This window comes from Macaca nemestrina, chromosome 4 (genome assembly GCF_043159975.1).
Source record: "Macaca nemestrina isolate mMacNem1 chromosome 4, mMacNem.hap1, whole genome shotgun sequence".
In the NCBI taxonomy this organism is placed as follows: domain Eukaryota; kingdom Metazoa; phylum Chordata; class Mammalia; order Primates; family Cercopithecidae; genus Macaca; species Macaca nemestrina.
In genome coordinates this window covers 154,964,979-154,984,936 of record NC_092128.1, presented here as the reverse complement: position 1 = coordinate 154,984,936, position 19,958 = coordinate 154,964,979, and the positions used below count along the sequence as shown (strand labels likewise).

The 19,958-nt window shown below is 64.7% G+C and overlaps 1 protein-coding gene across 1 annotated transcript in view; it reads right to left on the bottom strand.

Annotated features, from left to right (window-relative positions):
* Nucleotides 1-475: 475 nt before the first annotated feature.
* Nucleotides 476-19,958, bottom strand: part of LOC105483488 (integrator complex subunit 1) — a 34,830-nt gene continuing 15,347 nt past the window's right edge. The window contains exons 17-48 of the mRNA XM_071095447.1: nt 19,514-19,605; nt 19,270-19,330; nt 18,069-18,266; nt 17,630-17,759; nt 17,232-17,411; nt 16,889-17,038; nt 15,874-16,053; nt 15,682-15,786; nt 14,682-14,849; nt 14,472-14,583; nt 13,166-13,327; nt 11,905-12,051; nt 11,402-11,500; nt 10,921-11,045; nt 10,085-10,339; nt 9,376-9,535; nt 9,016-9,156; nt 8,452-8,635; nt 8,249-8,372; nt 7,502-7,626; nt 7,276-7,363; nt 6,977-7,203; nt 6,694-6,817; nt 5,140-5,273; nt 4,590-4,782; nt 3,973-4,100; nt 3,555-3,667; nt 2,557-2,670; nt 1,768-1,838; nt 1,337-1,428; nt 1,068-1,177; nt 476-913 (exon numbers count right to left, since the gene is read on the bottom strand). Of these exons, the coding sequence (XP_070951548.1) occupies nt 798-913; nt 1,068-1,177; nt 1,337-1,428; nt 1,768-1,838; nt 2,557-2,670; nt 3,555-3,667; nt 3,973-4,100; nt 4,590-4,782; nt 5,140-5,273; nt 6,694-6,817; nt 6,977-7,203; nt 7,276-7,363; nt 7,502-7,626; nt 8,249-8,372; nt 8,452-8,635; nt 9,016-9,156; nt 9,376-9,535; nt 10,085-10,339; nt 10,921-11,045; nt 11,402-11,500; nt 11,905-12,051; nt 13,166-13,327; nt 14,472-14,583; nt 14,682-14,849; nt 15,682-15,786; nt 15,874-16,053; nt 16,889-17,038; nt 17,232-17,411; nt 17,630-17,759; nt 18,069-18,266; nt 19,270-19,330; nt 19,514-19,605 (4,408 nt within the window). The 3' untranslated portion in view covers nt 476-797. The remainder of the gene's footprint in view (nt 914-1,067; nt 1,178-1,336; nt 1,429-1,767; nt 1,839-2,556; nt 2,671-3,554; nt 3,668-3,972; nt 4,101-4,589; nt 4,783-5,139; nt 5,274-6,693; nt 6,818-6,976; nt 7,204-7,275; nt 7,364-7,501; nt 7,627-8,248; nt 8,373-8,451; nt 8,636-9,015; nt 9,157-9,375; nt 9,536-10,084; nt 10,340-10,920; nt 11,046-11,401; nt 11,501-11,904; nt 12,052-13,165; nt 13,328-14,471; nt 14,584-14,681; nt 14,850-15,681; nt 15,787-15,873; nt 16,054-16,888; nt 17,039-17,231; nt 17,412-17,629; nt 17,760-18,068; nt 18,267-19,269; nt 19,331-19,513; nt 19,606-19,958) is intronic.

Here is a 19,958-nt window from a genome sequence, read left to right as displayed (position 1 = left end):
GGGTGCTGGGAAAGGCAAGACGAGCAGCATCGCCGGCTACTGGGACTCTTCCGGAATGGGACCCCCACTCAGCTCCCACAGGGGGACACCCACAGTTGAGGCTCTCAGGGCCTTGTTGATCCTTTTAGTGCAGGAGAGAGAGATCGGTCTGCAGGGCCAGTCCCCCACACAGCCTGACAAGGCTGGACTCACTCAACAGAGGCCGACCCCGTGAGCAGAGGACTCGAGGCCAGGCAGGGCCCAGGGCCGGCACCTGACAGGGAGACCATGATGGTGGGGGCAGCCAAGCAGGCAGCATCCCCCAACCCTCGACACCTGCAGGAACTGCTGGCCCAAGGGAGAGCCCGGCCTGGCCTTGGTCTCCACCTCCCAGGACCCTGCTCAACTCCCTGCGCTGCAGGGCTGGGGAGCCAAGGCCAGGGTCCTCGAGGCTCCAGCTGGCCAGAGGGTGACATGGGACACCAAAGAGGACACAGAGAGTTCAGATCATTTCATTCAAAACCAGCCCAGGCCACACCCGGTGGGATCCTGCACACGCTGGGCCACGCTGCCCACCGCTCTGCCGCAGGGCTGTGGACCGGAAGGTGAATGAGGGCTTGGTGGACGGCCCCCCATGCCAGCAGCCGGCCCAGAGCCACCCCAGGGCTCGGAGTATTATTCCTGGGCCTGCCTGGCCTCGGAGCTCGGCGCCCTCACCTCCTCGGAGACCAGCAATGGCGGCGCTCCCTGGGCTTCGCCTTGAGGATCCCCAGGGATGGGACGAGCTGGGGCTTGGAAGGGGGTCGGCTGCCACAGGCTCACATCACAGCCTCCATATGCAGGATCCTCAGGGCCTCAGAGATCTGCGCGCTGGGGTCCATCTGGCCGTACATGCCCACCAGGAAGGCCCGGTGCAGCAGCACAGCCGCATGCTCTGTGGGGGAGACGGGGCCCCGCACGTCATGCTGACCACAAACACCCTGGCCGCAGTGACCAGACCTCGGGACTTGCAAGAGCCAGCTCTCAGGAGACGCGCCTCCGGCCTCCCCGGGGGCTGCCAGGGCCCCAGACGGGGGACCTGTCCTCACCTTGGCACAGAAGAGTGTACTCGGGCAGGTTCCTGAGGGCCGTTTGCACCACCTCAAAGTCCTGGCTGCCCAGGCAGTACATGAATGTGGGCAGGAAATCAGCTGCGATGCTGAAAGAGCCACGCACTTCAGTGGGCACCCCGCCCTGTGCCCACGCCAGACCCCCACCCAACAGGGCGAGCCTGGTCTGGCCACCAGGTGGGTCAAGCAGTGACCTGGTTTAGCAGGGCCCGGTGGAGGCGGCGGACGGAGGCCGGCGGTGGTCTCACCTGGGGCTGTTCTGGATGGAGCGCAGGGCCAGGCTGAAGGCCAGGTTGCGGCAAGACTCCTCGGCCGAGCTCATCAGCCGCTGCAGGTTGGTCTGACCGGGGAAAAGGTGGGAGGTGTGTGACTGGGGGGTCCAGCCCCCATCGAGGCCCCTTCACCTCTTGGTCTCTTGATGGCCGATGGCAATGGCAGGGACCCTACGCTCCTATCCAAAAGGCAGGACGCATCCGCCATCGGCCAGTCCCAGCCCAGGGCTAAAGGTGGGCCTGCCCTGGCAGCCTGTGAATGCCTGGGCTGGGGCCCCACCCGAAGCCCGGCCTCAGAGGACTCCCTGGGGCTCAGGGCGAGCACACCCTGTTGGGGGCAGTGGCCCTGCTGAGGTTCTCCAAGGGATCAGCTCCTCCCAGCTCTCCCTCAGCCCCATCCAGCTCACCGAGAAGAAGCCCAGGATCTCGGGTCTCCGCCGGGACATCTCGTCTATGTCACTCAGAACCTCCAGCAGATCTAACACAGAGAGAGGGCCAGGCCGGAGCTGAAGGGCCCAAGCAGACCTCTGCCCACCCCAGCCCAGCCAGCCACCCAGAGGGGGCAAGGCCCCGAGCACCACAGGACAGAAATCACGGGAAAGCATGAGCCCAGTGATACCCGCAGCAGTGAAGCCTCCAAGCTCCGCAAATGCCCGCCCCGTCCCCAAGCTCTGCAAATGCCTGTGCCTGCCCCCAAGCTCCGCAAATGCCCGTCCCTGCCCCCAAGCTCCGCAAATGCCCGCCCCTGCCCCTACCCATGGTCTCCAAGGAAAGAGATTGACCCCTTGCGGCAGCCCCACATCCAGGGTGCTCTTAGCATCAAGTGGCCCCACGGCCCGACTCCACCTGGGCCACCCAGCCTTGGCTCTTCTCTGAAGGCGGCCACCAGTCCTGCCTACCCGCTGGTCCTGCCCACCTGCCTGACCTCTTCCTGCCACACTCCCACCCCCTCAGGGTGCTCCCCTGCCTTTTGCTGTGTCTGAAGCAGAGCAGCACCCTCCAGCTCCCCTGGGCCCCTGAGTTTCTAAGGCCCTCTCTGGGGTGCTCCCCAACGTGAGGAACGGCCCACCCACCCACAGCCCAGCGTGGGCCGTGCTCACGCCCCAGTCAGTGCCGGGAGAGCTGCTGGTTGCTACCCGCAGCCACATGGGACCCAGGGCACCGACCTCGAGTGGGTGAAGCAGGGCTCGACTTACCCTCCACCGTTTGGCCCCGGGAAAGCCGCTTCATGTAGGGGGCCATCTCGGCAGCGGTCAGAGGGGTGAACAGGGAGACGCTGACCAGGGGCAAGGAGCCGGCTGAGCTCTCCTCTGGAAGACAGTGGCAGTGCTGCAGGAGGGCGGGAGCGGCAGGACGTGCCACACTGAAGCACCAGGGCCTGCCCTCCCGACAGCACAGTGGCCACTGTCCAGGCTCCCAAGGTGGCAGCACACAGCAGTGCTCCACAAACAGGGTAGAGCCAGGAGCCGGGAGCCCCCTTTGGATCCGACGCATGCACCTCTGCGAGTCTCTCCCTGCTGTTTCTCGAAATGTGGGCCATGACCCACTGGGCACAAGGCAGGATGGCCCCTTGGGACCCGGGCCTGGCACTCTTCCGGCGGCACAGGAGAGACGTGCTGCGGTGCCGTGTCACCTCAGGCAGGGAAGGACGGGAGTGAAAAGCCAATGACGAGCCCTGCCCAGTAGGACCAGGGGAGGCTTCCTGGGGAGGGACACCTGGGACAAGCGCTGGTGGGTGGTAGATGTGCCAGGAGCAGAGGCAATGTGCCGGGGGTGTGGCAATGTGCTGGGGGCGGGGCAATGTGCCAGGGGCGGAGGCGATGTGGCAGGGGTAGGGGTGATGTGCCGGGGGCGGGGGCGATGCGCCGGGGGAGGGGGAGACGCGCCGGGGGTGGGGGCGACGTGCCGCCTGGAGGCGACGTGCCGGGGGGCGGGGGCGACGTGCCGGGGGTGGAGGTGATGTGCCGGGTGGGGCGATATGCCGGGCAGGTGTGCTGATGCTCTGTCAGGCACCAGTCAGCACTTTGTCCCCGTGAGGTGGGCCAGGGGCCAGCCAGTCAGCAAGGTCCTGGCTCACAAAGCCCCATCAGGACGCCTCAGACGGCCCAGGGCTGGCTGTGCGGCCGGGAAAACCAGGCCCCCAGGACTGACTGTTCCACAGCTGCTTCCAGCAGCCCCTGCCAGCCCCACTCACCCTCGCCCTCTTCGTCTAGGCCTCGGTCGGTCCTGTCGTCCCTGCTGGGCAGACTGAGCCCTGCAAGGAGGGATTTCAGCATCACCAGGTCACTGTTGTCGAAGGACAGATCGCTAGGGAGAGAAGATGCTTTCACCTGGGAGGAAGACGCTGGCGGGTGGAAGGCTGGGTCAGGGGAGGCCCAGGCGGGGAGGCCATCTGTGCGTGGAACAGGACAGAGAGCTGCAGGGGTGGGTGTGGACAGCTCCGGCGCAGGGTGGAGCGGCCTCTGCCCCCTGGGATGAGCACCACGCACAGCAGCCCTCTCCTGCCTCAGGAGCCGCAGATCTGACATGACCCAGTCTCCCCGAGAACACCCTCCAGACCCTGCTGGACCTGGCCAGAGGCCCGCGGCTTCCCTGCAGCCCGTGGCACTCACTGGAGCGGGTCAGCGTGCTTCTGAAGGAAGGAAACGGCTGCCGCGGCGTTGTAGGTGATGTACTTATGGATGAACTGCACAAACTTGTTGATGAAGGCAGCTAGGTGGCGGGAGGACTTCCTATAATTCTGCAAAGCAAAAGCGGCACCCTCGAGCTGCTCTGCCCTGCTGGGCCAAAACACAGCCTGTGCTCCCATCTGTTCCCAGAGCCTTAGGGCACGGACTCCACAGCCAACGAGCCCCCAGCCAATGAGCCCCCTCTGCCAATCACTGTGGTGTCATGGGCCCGAGGGTGGCCAGCGTGGCCTGTCAGGGTGTGGACACAGCCGTCTGGGGCACATGCCCAGATTGATGAGGGGCTCGAGGTGGCACAAGCGACACGCAGAGAGCAGCACAGAGGGTCTGGGCTGGGCTTCTGCAGGACGTGGGACCCCCAGGCACATGAGGGGCAGCAGGCAGGGGCTTCCCAGGGTGGGAGCTGGTCCCCAGGGCAGGTGGCCTGGCCTGGGCCTTGGTTGCAGGGGTCCTCCCAGTCCCTCCCCGGGTGGAGGCGGCAGGCCTGGGCCAGGGCAGAGGGAGTGGAAGGGAGCACGGGGGCAGGCGGCGGGAGTACACACCAGCAGCAGGCGGATGAAGGACAGCAGGCAGTCCCACAGCGCCCCCTGGTGCTCGCTGCGGAACACGTGCGGCTGCAGCAGCTCCAGCAGGCCCAGCACATGCAGGAAGCAGCTCAGGTGGTTCTGCTGCCGGAACTCCTGGAAGTTGAGGTGGGTACGGCCGTGCAGGAGCGCCGCGATCATGGGCAGGTGCCTGCGGGCGCAGTGAGGGCCCAGTCAGCCCCGGCCAGCCGGCTCACGTGGCACATGTCCCGAGGAAGGACCCACTGACTGCCCCGGGAGCCAGACCCTGGGCTGCCCACCCCGACTCCCACACCACCCCCCGCCCTAGGAGGTGGGGATGACATTGCCCCTCTCTGGGGCCCACCCAGCTCCTCCCACCTGAGGCCCAGCTCAGGGCTCTGACTTCCCTCTGTCAACCTCAGCCCATGGGAAACATGCTTTTTGTTTTTTGTTTGAAATGGAGTTTCGCTCTTGTTGCTCAGGCTGGAGAGCCGCAGAGCCCTGGTTAAACCAGCGTCTGGTGAGGGCAGCGCTTCTGAGGCAGCACCTGAGCAGCAGTAGTGGGTGCGCCACTGCCAGCTTCCGGCAGGCCATGCTGGCGTCCGCCCCTCGGTTCTCCGACGCCCGGGAGTCGCTGGTGTCCGCCAGGAGCGTGATGAAGCGGTGGATGAGTCCATCCAGCTGCAGGGAGGGGCCCTCTGAGGCTGGGGCCGCTGGCTCCCCTCACTTGCCCGCCCACACTCAGCCTGGCCGCCAGCTGTGGCCGCGATCTACCGCATGGCATGCCATGAGCAGAGGAACTGGCTCCTTAAGGCTTCCATGAGCACCTCAGGAGGGCAGGTAGGCCACAGCCAGCCTCTGGGAAAACCCCACACAGAATAAAACCAAAGCTCAACACCAAATGATACAAAGCGGGAAACAAGCCAAAACTGCACATCGGCCAGGCGGGTGCGGTGGCTCATGCACGTCATCCCAGCACTCTGTGAGGCCGAGGCAGGAAGATCACCAGAGCCCACGAGTTCAGACCAGCCTGGGCAACATGGCGAGACCCCGTCTCTGTTTTTAAAAATACAAAAAGATGGCCGGGCGCAGTGGCTCACGCCTGTAATCCCAGCACTTTGGGAGGCCGAGACGGGTGGATCACGAGGTCAGGAGATCGAGACCATCCTGGCTAACACAGTGAAACCCCGTCTCTAATAAAAAATACAAAAAAACTAGCCGGGCGAGGTGGCGGGCGCCTCTAGTCCCAGCTACTCGGGAGGCTGAGGCAGGAGAATGGCGTAAACCCGGGAGGTGGAGCTTGCAGTAAGCTGAGATCCAGCCACTGCACTCCAGCCTGGGCGACAGAGAGAGACTCCCGTCTCAAAAAAAAAAAATTAACTGGGTGTGGTGGCACATGCCTGTGGTCCCAGCTACTCGGGAGGCTGAGGTGGGAGGATCACTTGAGCACAGGAGGTTGAGGCTGCAGTGAGCTATGATGTTGCCGCTGCACTCCAGCCTTGGCAGCAGACACCCTGCCTCAAAAACTCCCTGCAAAACTGCACATCAAGTATGATTTCAACATATAAAACAACTTATAAGTGAAAAAAATCACAGGCAGAAATGATTAGAGAAAGTCAGCTGCCCTCTGTGGTACCAGCAGAAGACAGGCTGCGGGTTCCAGCCAGTGGCGGGGAAGCGGGCACGAGAGGCCCAGCCCTGCCCCCAGGGTGACTGGAGAGGAGCGGACGCAGCCGTCCACCAAGACCCATGCACGAGTCCCCAGCAGCTGTCACTGCCCCAAACTGAACGTGACTCCACGTCCACCAGCAGGTGAGCAGATAAACCAACGGTCCATCCACACGATGGCAGGCCGCTCAGCGCCCATGACACCACGACTCTCCAGACTCTGCTGGATGGCGCCCCACGAGCGAAGCGCCTGCAGGCCCCCTCGGTATAAAACTCAATGCAGACAAACCCACAGGGCCACAAGGCAGCACAGACCGGGAAAGGACAAGAGGTGAAGCTGGTGATGGCCACACAAACTGGGGCCTCTGCCCTCCCTCCCTGCCCTGCCAGGGCACCTGGGACGGCGCAGGGAGTGGCAGAGTGGTGCCCTCACCTTGCAGATGCTGCTGCTGGCAGCTCCTTCACTGTGCAGCAGGACCTCAGGCACGGGCACCCGCAGCTCCGGCCGCTGTAGGTAGAGCTGCAGGAGGAGGTCTCGGCAGCGCCTGCCCAGCACACTGGAAGAGATGAAGCAGGGCTCACCAGGCGGACGGGCCCCCAGTGACAGGGGTGGGAGGACGGGACCAGGCGTGATGGGGAACCACCCGGGGCTGGGCTTCGACCCCCTCCATGGGGCTCACTCCCAGGCAGCATCTGGGGCCAGGGGGCCTGAGCACCTGTCTCCCCACTGCTGGATGCAGCCTGACAGGTGCTCCGTCACCTTCCTGACACCCTCATCGTCCCCACGGCAGCAGCTGAGCAGCAGGGGCAGCCGGGCCTGGATGAGGCTGCAGGCGGCCGCGTCCCCATCCTGGCTCCGTGTCTCTGCCTCGGCCAGGATCAGCTCCACCAGGCTTATGAGCTCCGGACCCTGCACCCGCAGCACTAGCTCCTCCCGCCGCTTCTGTAACAGGCATCTGCATCAGTCCCGGAGCGCCACGCCCTCTCCCGGATGGGCCACCCTCCCAAGACCTGCCTGCGGGGTGCGCTGGTCCCGCCCCTGCCAGATGCGAGGAACGTGGATGCAGGCCCAGAGGAAGTCCAGAGAGGCGGAGGGGTCGAACCTGTGGGGAGGCACGGGTTCCACTGAGCATGAGGTGTCTCGTCTCAGCACGGGAGATACCAGTCAGAGATGGCGCTGGGAGAGTTCTGGCAAAGGCCAGTGTGCACGTGGCCCGGGTCAGGGACATGGAGGCGCCCACCTCTGCTCCCGGCTCTTGCCCAGCAGGACTCGGATGCACTGGTGCAGCGTGGGCCAGCTGGACTGATGCGTGAAGAGGGTCAGGAGGTAGGGGCGGAACGAGGGCACCTGGGCCTGACCTTTGCCCTGGGGAGGGAGAAAGAAGCCCAGATGGCCTCACCAGGGCCAATGGCAGACTCTGCTGAGGTCAGCTGATGGTTTCCCCAATGAGCCGCTCAGAGAGCCGAGGCCTGGGGTGCTGCCGGTGACACCGGCCCCGTCATGTGGTGCTGGAGGGCCCCTCCTGGTGGCTGTGCAGCATCTCCCCACCTCTTCCCATGGGAGCCATGCCACAGAGTGGAGGTGCCCAGGGCTCCGTGCAGCCTCTCTGGTGAGGTCATCCCTCCCCTGCGGGGGACCTGGGGAGCCCAGCACCTGCCCTCCCTTCTCCTGGCCACAGCCCCATTCCCTTTGGGAAGACGGAGGCCCCTACACAATCTACAGGGTTTGGCGTGGCCAACCCTACCCCGTTCACCCGCCCCGTCCCCACATCTGGCTGGTCCACAGGCGACTGTGACCCTGGCCTGGGCTCTGCTGGGGCCAACAGGGGACCCTGCCCTTCCTCTGGGTTGCTACAGGACATGGCCTGAGAGCGGGGGGGCTACTGGGGCCCCTGCAAGGCTCACCCAGGCCAAGGCTGCTGCACCGCAGGTCAGGAAAAGCCCTAGACCCCAGGTGAGTCCCCGTGCTGAAGCTGGATGCCACCCACCTTCCTCCGGGAGAAGAGCAGCCTGTGCTGCAGGTCGGGGCAGCTGCTGACCACCTCGGGGTCCAGCATCTCCAGCCAGTCCACCAGGAGGCCTGACGAGGGCCCCAGCCGCACGGCCTCCAGGCTGCAGGGAGAAGGTGGCTCAGGGAGGAGCTGGTGCCGCCTGCCCGCCTGCCCCAGCTGTGTGCAGCACCCCAGCTCACCCGCCGCCATCCGCATCCGGCTTTCCTGCAGCCAGGGGCTCCTCCTCCTGCAGCAGCAGGGAGCTCACCACCACCACGGGCTTACAGCCCGGAAACGGGGAGGCAGCGTCCGCAGTGGCAGAGAAGAGCGCAGTCAGCAGCTCCTCCAGGTGGGGGGACCTCACCTCCATCAGCCCCTGGAGGACTGTGCAAGGGACAGATAAACATGTGGGTCACGCCCAGGTCGGGGGGGCTGCCGAGTGGGTGTGGGCTAGCCAGGGTGGGATGTGGGGTGACCGTGTGTGGAACACAACAGGAGAGCCCAGCCAGGGCCAGAGAGTGCAGCCGGGGCCGGGGCTCACTTTGCTGGGTGCAGCAGTGATCGGGGGGCCCACCAAGGAGGAAGCTCCAACTCATTCTCAAGAGGCCCCGCCCTCGGCCATCTGAGAGGGAACCTCTGTGGGCACTTTCTGAGGACAGTGCTGAGCAGCCACTGTCCGTCCCCCACTAGACAGCAAGAAGCAGCCGCAGGCTTGGGTCTTCCCAAGGCCCCAGCGGCCCGAGGGGACTGGGCCAGGAAGGCACCTTTGCTGATCAGCTCGGGCTCCACGCTGCACTGCTCCCCAGACCTCAGGGTGGCGACGACGGCACGCACAGTGGAGCTAACCACCTCCAGGTCCTGACGGAAGGCCAGGGCATCGGCCAGGCGCAGGAGCCCCCCTCGCACTGTGGGAGGTCTGTGTGAGTGCCCTGTGGCTCCGCCCTCACCCCTATTGGTATGCCCCGTCCAGGGAGGCCCCACGGTAGAAGAGCTCCCCTGGGTCCACGCGGGCACCCCCCCCACAAGCCACTCCCCGGGCCTCGGGGTGCCAGGCAGCTTGGCCACTCTGTGTGAGCCCCCATCCAGTGCCCCCCAGCTGTCTTCCAGTCTGGCACGGTCCTCACCATCGCTGAGCCTGCGCCCGGCTGAGGCCTGGCCAGCGAGCATCCTGAGCTGTGCCCGCAGGGGCCCGCCCTCCACACCAGGGCTGTCCAACCACTGCAGCATCTGCAGGAGCACCTTCAGGAAGAGTGAGGAGAAGCCGGTGTCCTGCGGCACACAGCGCTGCGGGGACAAAGTGGCATGTGGCTACCCTGGCAGATGACACACAAGGACCCGGCACCCAAGGCCCAGACTGGGGCTGTGAGGCTGCTGACACCTGCCGCGACCGGCACCTGGGGCCTGAGCCAACCTCATCCCACCTCCTGCCTGAAACGGTGCCTCCCCTGCACAGGCCCAGATGACCTCGCAGAGACCCTTTCAAAACCCCCAGTTGGTGAGGGCTCCCATGTGGTTCAAGGGAAAAAATAAACACACACGCAAGTAAAACACAGTCCCAGGCACCAGCAGACAGGGAAAGCAAGGCAAGGGCGCCGCGTCTGGGTGGTGGGGCGCGAACAGGCGGACGCCGCACTGCCCCACCTCCCGTCCTGGGGGAATGTTCACTGAAGAAAGGGGACCCTGCCGCCGCTCCCTGGGGCACTGTCCTTTTTTGCTTAGAAACCGAGACCCAAGACCCACACAGGAGCAGTCACGACACCCAAGCCATCCTGCGGAAGGCAGAGCCCTCACTGCCTTCCTTCCTCCTCCCACCCGAGGCCCACACCCGGGCACCTGGTACTGGCAGAGCTGGCGCATCAGCGGGCAGGCCAGGAAGTGGCTGCGGTGCATGGACATCACCAGGGCGCCGCCGTGTGGGGAGCTGAGCAGGGTGGCGAGGGCCTGCAGGACACGCACCGTGATGCCCGGCACCTCAGGGTTGCCCTGGATGACACGGGCCAGCTCCTGGCCCAGGGCCTGCTGCAGCGCGAGGGCCACGGGGCGGGGACTGGAGCTCTGCCACCGAGGGTCCGGGCTGAGCGGGAAGATCTGGAACAGGGCAGGCCGGTGTCAGGAGGAAGCAGAGGAAGAGGAGCACAGCGGAGAGGCTGAGTGCCCGGTGGGTGCAGCTTCATGCCAGAACCGCGTCCCATCAACTCCTTGTTCATTTGTGGCCCCCGCCTTGTGGCCTGAGGGGCCCAGGGCCCTTGAGACCTGTGATGGGGAGCAGTGAGGGACCCCAACACCCAGGAGCTGCCCCAGAGGACGAAGGTGTCCAGAGCCTGCGCAGGGCCCACCAGGCTCCCCATCAGGAGGTGGTGAGGCCTGCAGGATCCCCAGCTCCAACAGCCAGACCTCGGGTGAGACCTGCAACTTTGGCTTCTGCATATATCAAACTGGATGCCCCGTGCAGAGGGGCGTGCAAGGACGGCAGGGAGGAGGCAGGGTGACCCCCTTCCCCAATGCTGGCCTAAGCCTCCATCTGAGGGCATGGGAGTGTTACGTGAAAGCAATGTGCCAGGGTCAGGCGGTCACGCATGTCAAGGCCGCTGTGCATGTGAGGCGGCAGGGGAGGCTGTACACAGGAAGAGGGGCTGCAGGTAGAGACCCACGCGCAGCAGCATCGCTACCTGGAGGAACATGCCAGCCAGGTCGTCCTCAGGGCCCAGCACCCGGAGCTGGGTCCCCGCCCGAATCCGGCCCTGGCCTGTGGGCTGCTCCGGGCTGCTCTTTGGTTTGGGTGCCTCTGTGCTGTCTGCAGAGACAGGAGAACCATCAGCGGCTGGACACTTCCTGACTGGCTTCCAGCGGCAGAAACTGTGCAAGACACGGTCAGCCCTGCCTGGGGACCGTCACCCAGGAGGAAGAGCTCAGACCTGGGCTCCATGCTCCCCAAGGACCCCAGGTCTCGCTCAGGACCACAGGGATCTCAGACTCAACGAGAACCCACATGCTGGCCAGAGGCAAACGCTGACCAAAGACCGGCCGAGAGCCTCTGTGGGGGCCCCTCTCAGGTGACATCAGCAAGTGTGCACTGCACTGTGTGGTTACGCAGGTCCCGTCTCCCTCCCCAGGCTGGGTCTCTGTGTGGGCCCCGTCCCTCCCCAGTACCTCGGCGGGGCGGCAGGGAGGCCGTGAGCAGGGAGTGGAAAGTCTGGCCTCCGGAGGCACCTCGCTCATGCTGGACCTCCACCAGGTGGGCCATGTAATCTGCAAACAGCAGCAGGGTCACGCCTGGGCGCGGCCAGGGGTCAGGAGCAGGTCCTCCCCTCTCTACAGACACCAGAGTTGGGGACACCCCCACGGTCTCCAACACTTCCCAAGGACTTCAGAAGCTGGGCAGGCTCAGTGAGCATCGAGGCCCCAACAGTCCCTCCAACCTCAGAACAGGCCCGGCAGGGTGTCTGGCCCCAGGGTTGGGGCAGGCCCAGGCCTCGGCTCCCTTCTGCCTGTGCCAGCCTTGCTGGCCCACAGCTCTAAGCCTGGCTTCGAGTGCCACCCACACCCAGCTGACCTCGGATCACCCACCCGCTCGCATCCAGGCCCCAAAAGCCTGGCTGGGCTGGGGCTCGGTCAGCGTGTGTGGCCCACTCCGCAGGTCCCTGACGTCTTACTTTTGTCCATGATGTTCTGCTCCAGTGTCTGGGGGTCGTGGGCCACCGCCTGGTCCAGGAACTGGAGGAGTTTGCTCATGCTGGACACAGGGATGCCAAAGGACTGCACGAACAGCAGCAGCTGCTGCGGCTCCAGGTCCTGCAGGGCTGAGAGTGCACGTGCTCTGTAACGCCACCTGAGACCCGGGCAACAGGCACTTGGGACCCCACCCGAGACCTGGGGCTGCCTGTGTGCAGTGACCCCACCCACCCGAGACCCTGGGCCACACGTGCTCAGTGACCCCACCGAAGACCCACAGCGGTGCACACTCTGCAGCCCCACCCGAGACCTGGGGCCGAACAAGGGGACAGCAGTTCAGGACCGCCTTGCGCCCTGGATGGCAGCTGTGTGGGCCCCATCCCCGGGGGTGGGTGGACGCACCAGAGGGCCTATGGTGGCACGGCACAGTACACCTCCCGAACTGCACACAGGGCGCCGTGACTATCTCCTCTCAATGCTCAGGATGGCGCTCTTACCCTGAAGCCATCGACGGCTCCCGCGGGCACACAATAGCCTAGACCCCTTGGCAGTCAGGGGCTTCCTGAGCCAGCCCCACTTATTCACCAAGCTGCCTCCCATGTCTCCTCACCGACCAGGAACCAGCCCTACTGACCTACGTGGGCCCAGGCCCCACGCTCATCCCCTGCTGGGGTCCCCGGCTGCAGCTTCAACCCCCAAATCCTTCAGGGACCAACCCAGAGGCCCCACCACTTCCCCTCCTCCCCTCCAACCCCAGACCACTTTCTCATCTTTTCGTCCAGGCCCCGTTTCTCACTCTAGGCCCCTGAGCCTGACAGTAAGACCCTCCCAGACGGGGCCAGCACAGGCTGCTCTAGGTCTCCTCCCAGGGTCCAGCACAGCTTGCTGTGGCCAGGACATATGATCTGCAGGATCCCCTGAGGCCACCTGGCCAGTCTTCTCCTCTGCCACGGCCGGAGACCGTCCAGGCCCACGAAGAGCAGGTGAGGGGCCTGGGACCCTCCTGAGTCAGCAGCCCCCGCCCGAGCCCAGCCTGGGTCGTACCAGCATCCACCAGGCCAAACACCTCAGAGCGGAGGAGCAGGCGAGGGGCCCGGGACCCGAGTCAGCAGCCCACCCCGAGCCCAGCCTGGGCCGTACCGGCGTCCATGAGGCGGAGCACCTCAGAGCCGAGGAGCAGGTGAGAGGTCCGGGACCCCCAAGTCAGCAGCCCCCACCACTCAAGCCCAGCCTGGGCCGTACCGGCATCCACCAGACGGAGCACCTCAGAACGGATCATGCGCAGCTTCAGCCAGTCCGGAAGCAGCAGCGCCTCCTCCGACGTGTCCACCAGGAAGGCGGTGGGCAGCGGCTTCTCCTCTGGAAACCAGATGTCCAGCAGTGCCTGGAACTCGCTGTCGTCGGCTTCAGGAAGGACAATGGGTGAGCAGCCTTCAGACCCGCCGGGAGCCCAGCCCCAAGCACAGCTGGTGCCAAGGCTAGAGGCACCTCCTCTCCCAAGGGGGAAACTGAGGCTTGGGAGGAGCACGGGGCTCCCGTGCTAGAGTACTTGCTATTCACGGATGCTCTGCGTAGGTGCACGCATTTGATCCTCACAGACACTGCAGGACGGCAACCAGTATCACCGCCATTTTGTCTTGGCCAAGCGGACATGTGCGTGTCTCTGTCCAGCCCCTGCCCTCAAGGCTTTGCTTGGCTGAACCAGGTCCCATCCAGCTGTCTGGCTCCACAAAGCCAATGGGAAACCCCACAGACCCAGGGCCACACGGGGCCAGCTTCCCCTGCTGCCCTTCCCAAGGGTGACACCTATGACTGCATCTGCCTCCCAATAGGGCTCACCTCCCTGGCACAGCTCGCCCACATCCACCTGACCTCTGCAAGGGGGTTCACCACCCTGGCACAGCCTGCCCACATCCACCCGACCTCTGCAAGCGGGTTCACCACCCTGGCACAGCCCGCTCACGTCCATCCAAACCCCAGCAAGGGGGTTCTGCCCCCTTCCCCCACTGGCAGACACAATGGGGTGAACGTGGGAGCAGTTCCTGGTGTCAACCAAGAACAAAGCGGAAGGCTGCGGCCACAGAGGGCATGGCTGGGTGGGCGCCGGATTCCCAACACTGCGCTGGCCGGAGCGTCCTCAGGGTCACATGCCCAGGCCCTGGGGAGAGGACCCGCTTGCCTGGCAGCCTCATGTCGCACCTCCACACAGTGAAACCCTGAGTTTGCCGCCTCCCAGGCACCGCAGGCCTACACAGATAGGCTGGGGCAGTGAGGACTCTGACTGCAGGCTACACCAGGCCCTTCAGCTCAGGGCTCTCCAGGCTGGGAGGTCACACCACGCGGGGATCTCCCACGTGTCCACCAAGTGCTCAGAGACACGCGGGACGGGCTGCAGCCTCCTCTTTAGGAGAGAAGCTAGGACACAGGGTGAAAGGGCCGGAGGGCTTCCCGCCCAGAAGCAAGGCAAGGATGCGGAAGCCGCTGGGTGTGGTCAGGGCCATGGCCCGCCTGGCACGAAGCTGCCCTCTCAGTGCCCGTGGCGGCTCACCTCGAGGCGGGCCCAGCGTCAGCAGGATGACCATGGCGTGGACCACGAGGATGTGCATGGTGGCCGTCTCCCCGCTGCTCCAGCGCAGGAAGACCTGGTCCTGAGACTCCGACTGCGAGAAAGGAGGCGGAGTCAGGGCCGTGAGGTTCGGGGACCCTGGGCCAGCACCAAGGGCACCAAGTCGGCACCGAATGCGCTGCGCGGCCTCACCCAGCTGTAGACCTCCTCGCCCTCCTTGCTCTGCCGCATGCGCCTCACGTAGCGTGAGAAGATGGACAGCAGAGCGCTCAGCACGGCGTCCGACGCAGCACTCGGGGAGAGCTTGGAGAAGAGGTGGGACATGATGGTGGAGCGCTCCACGACCAGCCGGGCCACGTCCTGGTGTGTGGACAGGGGGGTGTCAGAGGCTCCAAGACAGCTCGGCTCTCCGGCCAGCTGGGGCGGCCTTATCGCAGGCACGTCCTCACTGGGATCTTAGGCAGGGCCCACGGCACCAGCACCAGCACCGCAGACCCTCACTCTGCCACAGGCCTCCAGGGGAGACGACCAGAGCTGGGTCGGACTCTCCAGGCGGGAGGGAGGACACGACTCTCACGGCCAAGGACAATGACCAGGCCCTGAAGGCAGACACTGCTGCCCTCTGCCCGGCAGCCACCATCTGTTCACCCATCGCTCATTCCCCAAGGACTCGGGCCACGAACTTTCACTAGGTCACAGCGCAGGTTGGGGACAGAGGACAGCAGTGCAAAGTTGGAAGACGCCCAGCGGAGAAGGACAGCACCCAGGAGAGAAGACAAGAGTCAGCGCCACACATGTAAGCCAGAGATGCTGAGGACAGCGGGCAGGTGCCCAGCGACCTGGGCCCACAGCCCAAACCCTCCTGGTGTGAGGAAGAGGGCTGATGGCTCAGATTCCACCCTGCTGTGAACAAGGCACCCTCATCCCTGTGACTTCGCACCCTCAGGGACTAGGGAGAAAGGCTCCAGGAAGTGAGTGGTGACTAAGGAAGAGACACAGGTGGCCACAGGGTCACAGAGGCCCCAGCACAGCAGCGTGACAGCCCTCCCACCCTCAATGCTTCCCTGAGGCCCAAGAAGCCGCCAGCCCAGGGCACTGCACCACTGGCCCCATACCCTCCCCAGGGCGGGGTCTCTGTGCTGCCCCCGTCCCCTCCCCAGGGCCACTCTGCTGGCTGGCTCTGCTGCCTCACCAGGGCCAGGTCGCTGTGCTGGGCCTGCTCCTCCACAGGCGTGTGCTGGGACAGGTAGATCAGGTAGGCGCTGATGGTCTGGGGGTCGGTCTCCATATGGATTGCCTGGAGGGGAGGGTGGTCTGAGCAGCACTGGGGCAGGGCTGTGGCCCTCTCATCCCCGCCCACCGCGGCCCTGGTCAGCGCCCTCACCTGCTGCAGGGCCAGGGCTGTGGTGCTCCTGACGCTGTCGAAGAGAGGCAGGCGGGGCAGGTCCCGCAGCAGCCACTGGTAGCCCTGCAGCACATCTGTGTCCCCCACATCCTCCTCCATGGGGGGCTCCTTCTCCTCCCCGTCCCGCAGGCTGCCCTCCGAAAGCACGAGCGACAAACCCTGTGGCAGACACGCGTGAGCTGGGCCGGCTTCAGCAGTGCGGGCAGGGTCTCAGCCCAGCCCCGGGAGCACACGGCGGTGCCCTCAGAGCCCCGAGGAGAATGTGGCGCTTGCTTCCCAGGGGAGGCCACAGGGAAAAGGGAAAAATGAGACTGAGCTCTTTCTGTTAAACGCTTCTGTTCACGTTCGTGAAGCCACTCTGGACCCTCCCGTCCCCAGCAGGAAAGGAACAACAGGCAGGTGGCGGGGTCCGCCTTCACGTTTCACCAGCGCATCCCTCCTACGCGGGCAAGGAACTTAAAAATACAGTCGGGGTGAACTGAACACTCATTTTATTTTTACTTTCACTTTTTAAGACAGGGTCTCATTCTGTTGCCCAGGCTGGAGTGCAGTGGTGTGATCACAGCTCATTGCAGCCTCAACCTCCTGGGCTCAAGTGATTCTCCCATCTTAGCCTCCCAGTGGCTGGGACCACGGGTGCATGCCGCCACATCCAGATAATTTTTTTCATCTTTTATTTTTTGTAGAGATGGGTCTCACTGTGTTGCCCAGCCTGGTCTCACACTCCTGGGCTCAAGTGATACTACTGCCTCGGCTTCCAGAGTAGCTGGGAACACAGGCACACACTACCACACCCAGCTAATTTTTTCATTTTTTGTAGAGATGGGGTCTCCCTGTGTTGCCCAGGCTGGTCTCAAACTCCTGGACTCAAGGATGCTCCCACCTTGGCCTCCCAAAGTGCTGAGATTACAGGCCTGAGCCACCGTGCCTGGTCCCCAGCCTACTCATTTTAAACATGAAGAACGTGTGCAGGAAGACCCGCCCACCACCTCACCTTCATGGCCAGCACACGGGAGGCCACCTGGGAGGAGCCGAGGCGCCGCAGGAAGTAGTCCAGCACCTCACACGTTGTCTGCTCATCAGCCTTCGGGCCCAACAGCAGGTCCTGCAGGCGGCCCAGCAGCTGCCGCTGCTTCTGCTGCCTCTGTGGGGAGGAGGGTGCTCTCAGGGGTGCAAGTGACAGAACAGGCAGATGGGATGTGGGGTGTGGGGCGGGTGGGCCAAGGGCGCCCTTGGGTGGGCGGCCCTGACAGGGGTGTGCGGTGAGAGGCGGGTGGGCTGAGGGGTGGGCAGCCCTGACAGGGGTGCGGGGTGAGAGGCGGGTGGGCAGCCCTGACCTGCCGCTTCTTGGCCTTCTGCTCCTTGCTCTCGCCCTCATCGTCCTCCTCTCCGGAGGCAGCATCGTCCACAGCATCGTGCAGCAAGAACTCACACAGACACTGCACGGGCAGCACATCCAGGGAGCCCTCGCTGGACTGTACCAGGTCCGCCAGCCAGGGCATGGACTGCGAGGAGGCCTGGGCAGGTGACAGCAGCCCCCGCTCAGCACCTTCTGGGCCCAACACCTGCCGCCAGCCCCCCGGGCGACCTTGGAGCCGGAAAGGGCAACACACAGCAGCCAGCTCATGGGCCTGGCATCCAGGTGTGTCCTGCCCACTTCTGGCCACCAAGGCCTCCAGAAGGCTCTGGGCCTCCCGAGACTGCCATCTCTACCTCCTGGAGCCTCTGAGCTCACCTGCCGCTGGATGATGTGGAGGAGGAAGTCGGGGTTTCGGCTGCGGCACAGGAGGTGCCCGAGGCGGAGGGACTGGTTGAGGCTTTTCACTTGATCCAGGATGTGAGGGGGAGGCCTCCGAGGGGGCCCTCTGAGGGTCACAGAGGACATGATGTGTCAGCACGCCCTGAGCGGATCACCCCCAGAACACCCCCTCCTCCCATCCTTGCTTCGAGGGGCAGCCGACAGCCCGAGATAGGCGACCCGTCCTGACCTGGGATGTCCCCAAGGCCTGGCCCCACAGCAGTAAGCCAGGGACATGGGGATGGGGCTCCACAGGCCTTTTAGGGTCTGCCGCAGTGCAGTCAGTTCCGCCTGCTCCTTCAGCCTCTGTCCCACCCACACCACCACCCATAGGTCCTGACGGCAGGCGTGGGGCAGGGCTGTGTGGGCTGCATACTGGGGGTCCAGGCTGGTGAGCTGCGACAGGAGGAGGCTGCTGCTCTCAGTGATGGTCTGCTTGGTAGACGCGGCTGCCAGGTGCCCCTCGAAGGCCAGGATCTCCTGCTTCTCCCGCTGGGCAGTCTGCAGCTCACGGTTCATCATCTCCGTCCGGGTCTCCTCATCCGTCAGGGTGCACGGCGGGTAGGAGTAGTTGCTAGGGCCAGAGAGAGGAGTGTGTCACCCTGTCCCCCACGAAAGGCTCACTCCCAGCGGACCACGCTCAGGGTTAAGAAGGGTCAAAACCCCTGTGGCCGCTGCTGCCTGCTGCACAGGAGTCAGGAGCACAGGGCGCCCGGGAGCATCCATAGAGCTGTCAGAGCACGGCGAGAAGCCATGGCGCTGCCCCGAGGTGCGGTCCAGCCACGGCCTCGTCCTCCACAGGCAGCATGCCGCCCTTACCAGAGCCAAGGCCGCAGCATCAGAACCCGGCCTCCTCCCGGGCCGCCTCCCGCCCATGCCACCCACGCCGGGAGCACAGCCCAGTATGACAGCCACGCAGGTTCCGCCCACCCATCCAGGGACTGACCTGCAGGGCAGGGACTCTCTGCCTACAGAGGCACATATGGCTTTGGCGTGTTCCTATACCCAACTCCCCATGGCTGCTCTAATCTGAGCTCTGACCCCAAGGCCCCAAAGTCAATCTGCTCCTTCAGAGGTGGGGGAAGCAGCTGTGCCTCCCACCTCAGGACACACACACGCCCACTCCCCACAACGCACAGGCAGACACATGCCCGGTCACCCCAAAGCCACGGGCAGACACATGCCTGGTCCCCCCAAAGCCACGGGCAGACACACGCCTGGTCCCCCCCCAAGCCACGGGCAGACACACACCCGGTCACCCCAAAACCATGGGCACACACATACCCGGTCCCCACAAAACCACAGGCAGATGCACGCCCGGTCACCCCAAAACCACGGGCACACACATGCCCGGTCTCCCCAAAACCACAGGCAGACACACGCCCAGTCCCCACAAAACCACAGGCAGACACGCCCACTCCCCACAGCACAACAGCCACACACACACCTGATCCCAACGACACACACCTGGTCCCCACGATACCTGCTCCCCGCCCCAGGCTCCCCGAGGGGACGAGAGGACTCACTTCAGGCCCTGCTCCCCGCCCTGGGCCCACCGAGGGGACGTGCGGACTCACTTGGTCATCACCATCTCCATAAGCATCTTCAGGGTCGGGTACTCCTCCCACGCAGCCAGGCCTAGGGAACCGGAGGGTGTGGGGCTGGCCAGGCTCCCCTGGGCACCAGGCATGTGACCCCGCCCTCTCCCAGCTCCTCCTCTCGTCCCCAGCTGGGTTCATCCCAAGTCCCAACAGACAAACTGCCCCAAAAGAAGGACCAGCAGGGCCATGCATGTGCCCGCGGCGGCCAGCAGGGGCTCACCGATGTTCTCTGGGTTGAATGCCGCGACGACCAGCAGGAGGGGCCAGGCCTTCCAGTAGAGGGTGGAGATAGCGAGGTTCGGAGGCTGGTACCTGGAAGGCAGGGGCGCCCCGATCGGGTCCGGAACACCAAGCTCAGCACCAAGGATTGGCCGGGCCAGGCGGCAAAGCTGGGGCAGGGACGGTGCTGGCTCCCAGCTCCTCTCAGGACTGCCCTCCAGTGACACCTGTCCAAGCACCTGTGTGAGCCTGGCTCTGGGCTCCCTGTCCAGGCCCGACTCCAGCTCCGTCCTTACCTTTCTAAGTCTCTGTTTCTCATCTATAAAACGGGAGCAGTGGTGGATACATAATACATGCTCATTAAGTGTCAGTGATTCTCATGTTCTACGTGAGATGACAGACACCACCCCGGGAACCATCGAGATAGAATTGTAACGATACAATTA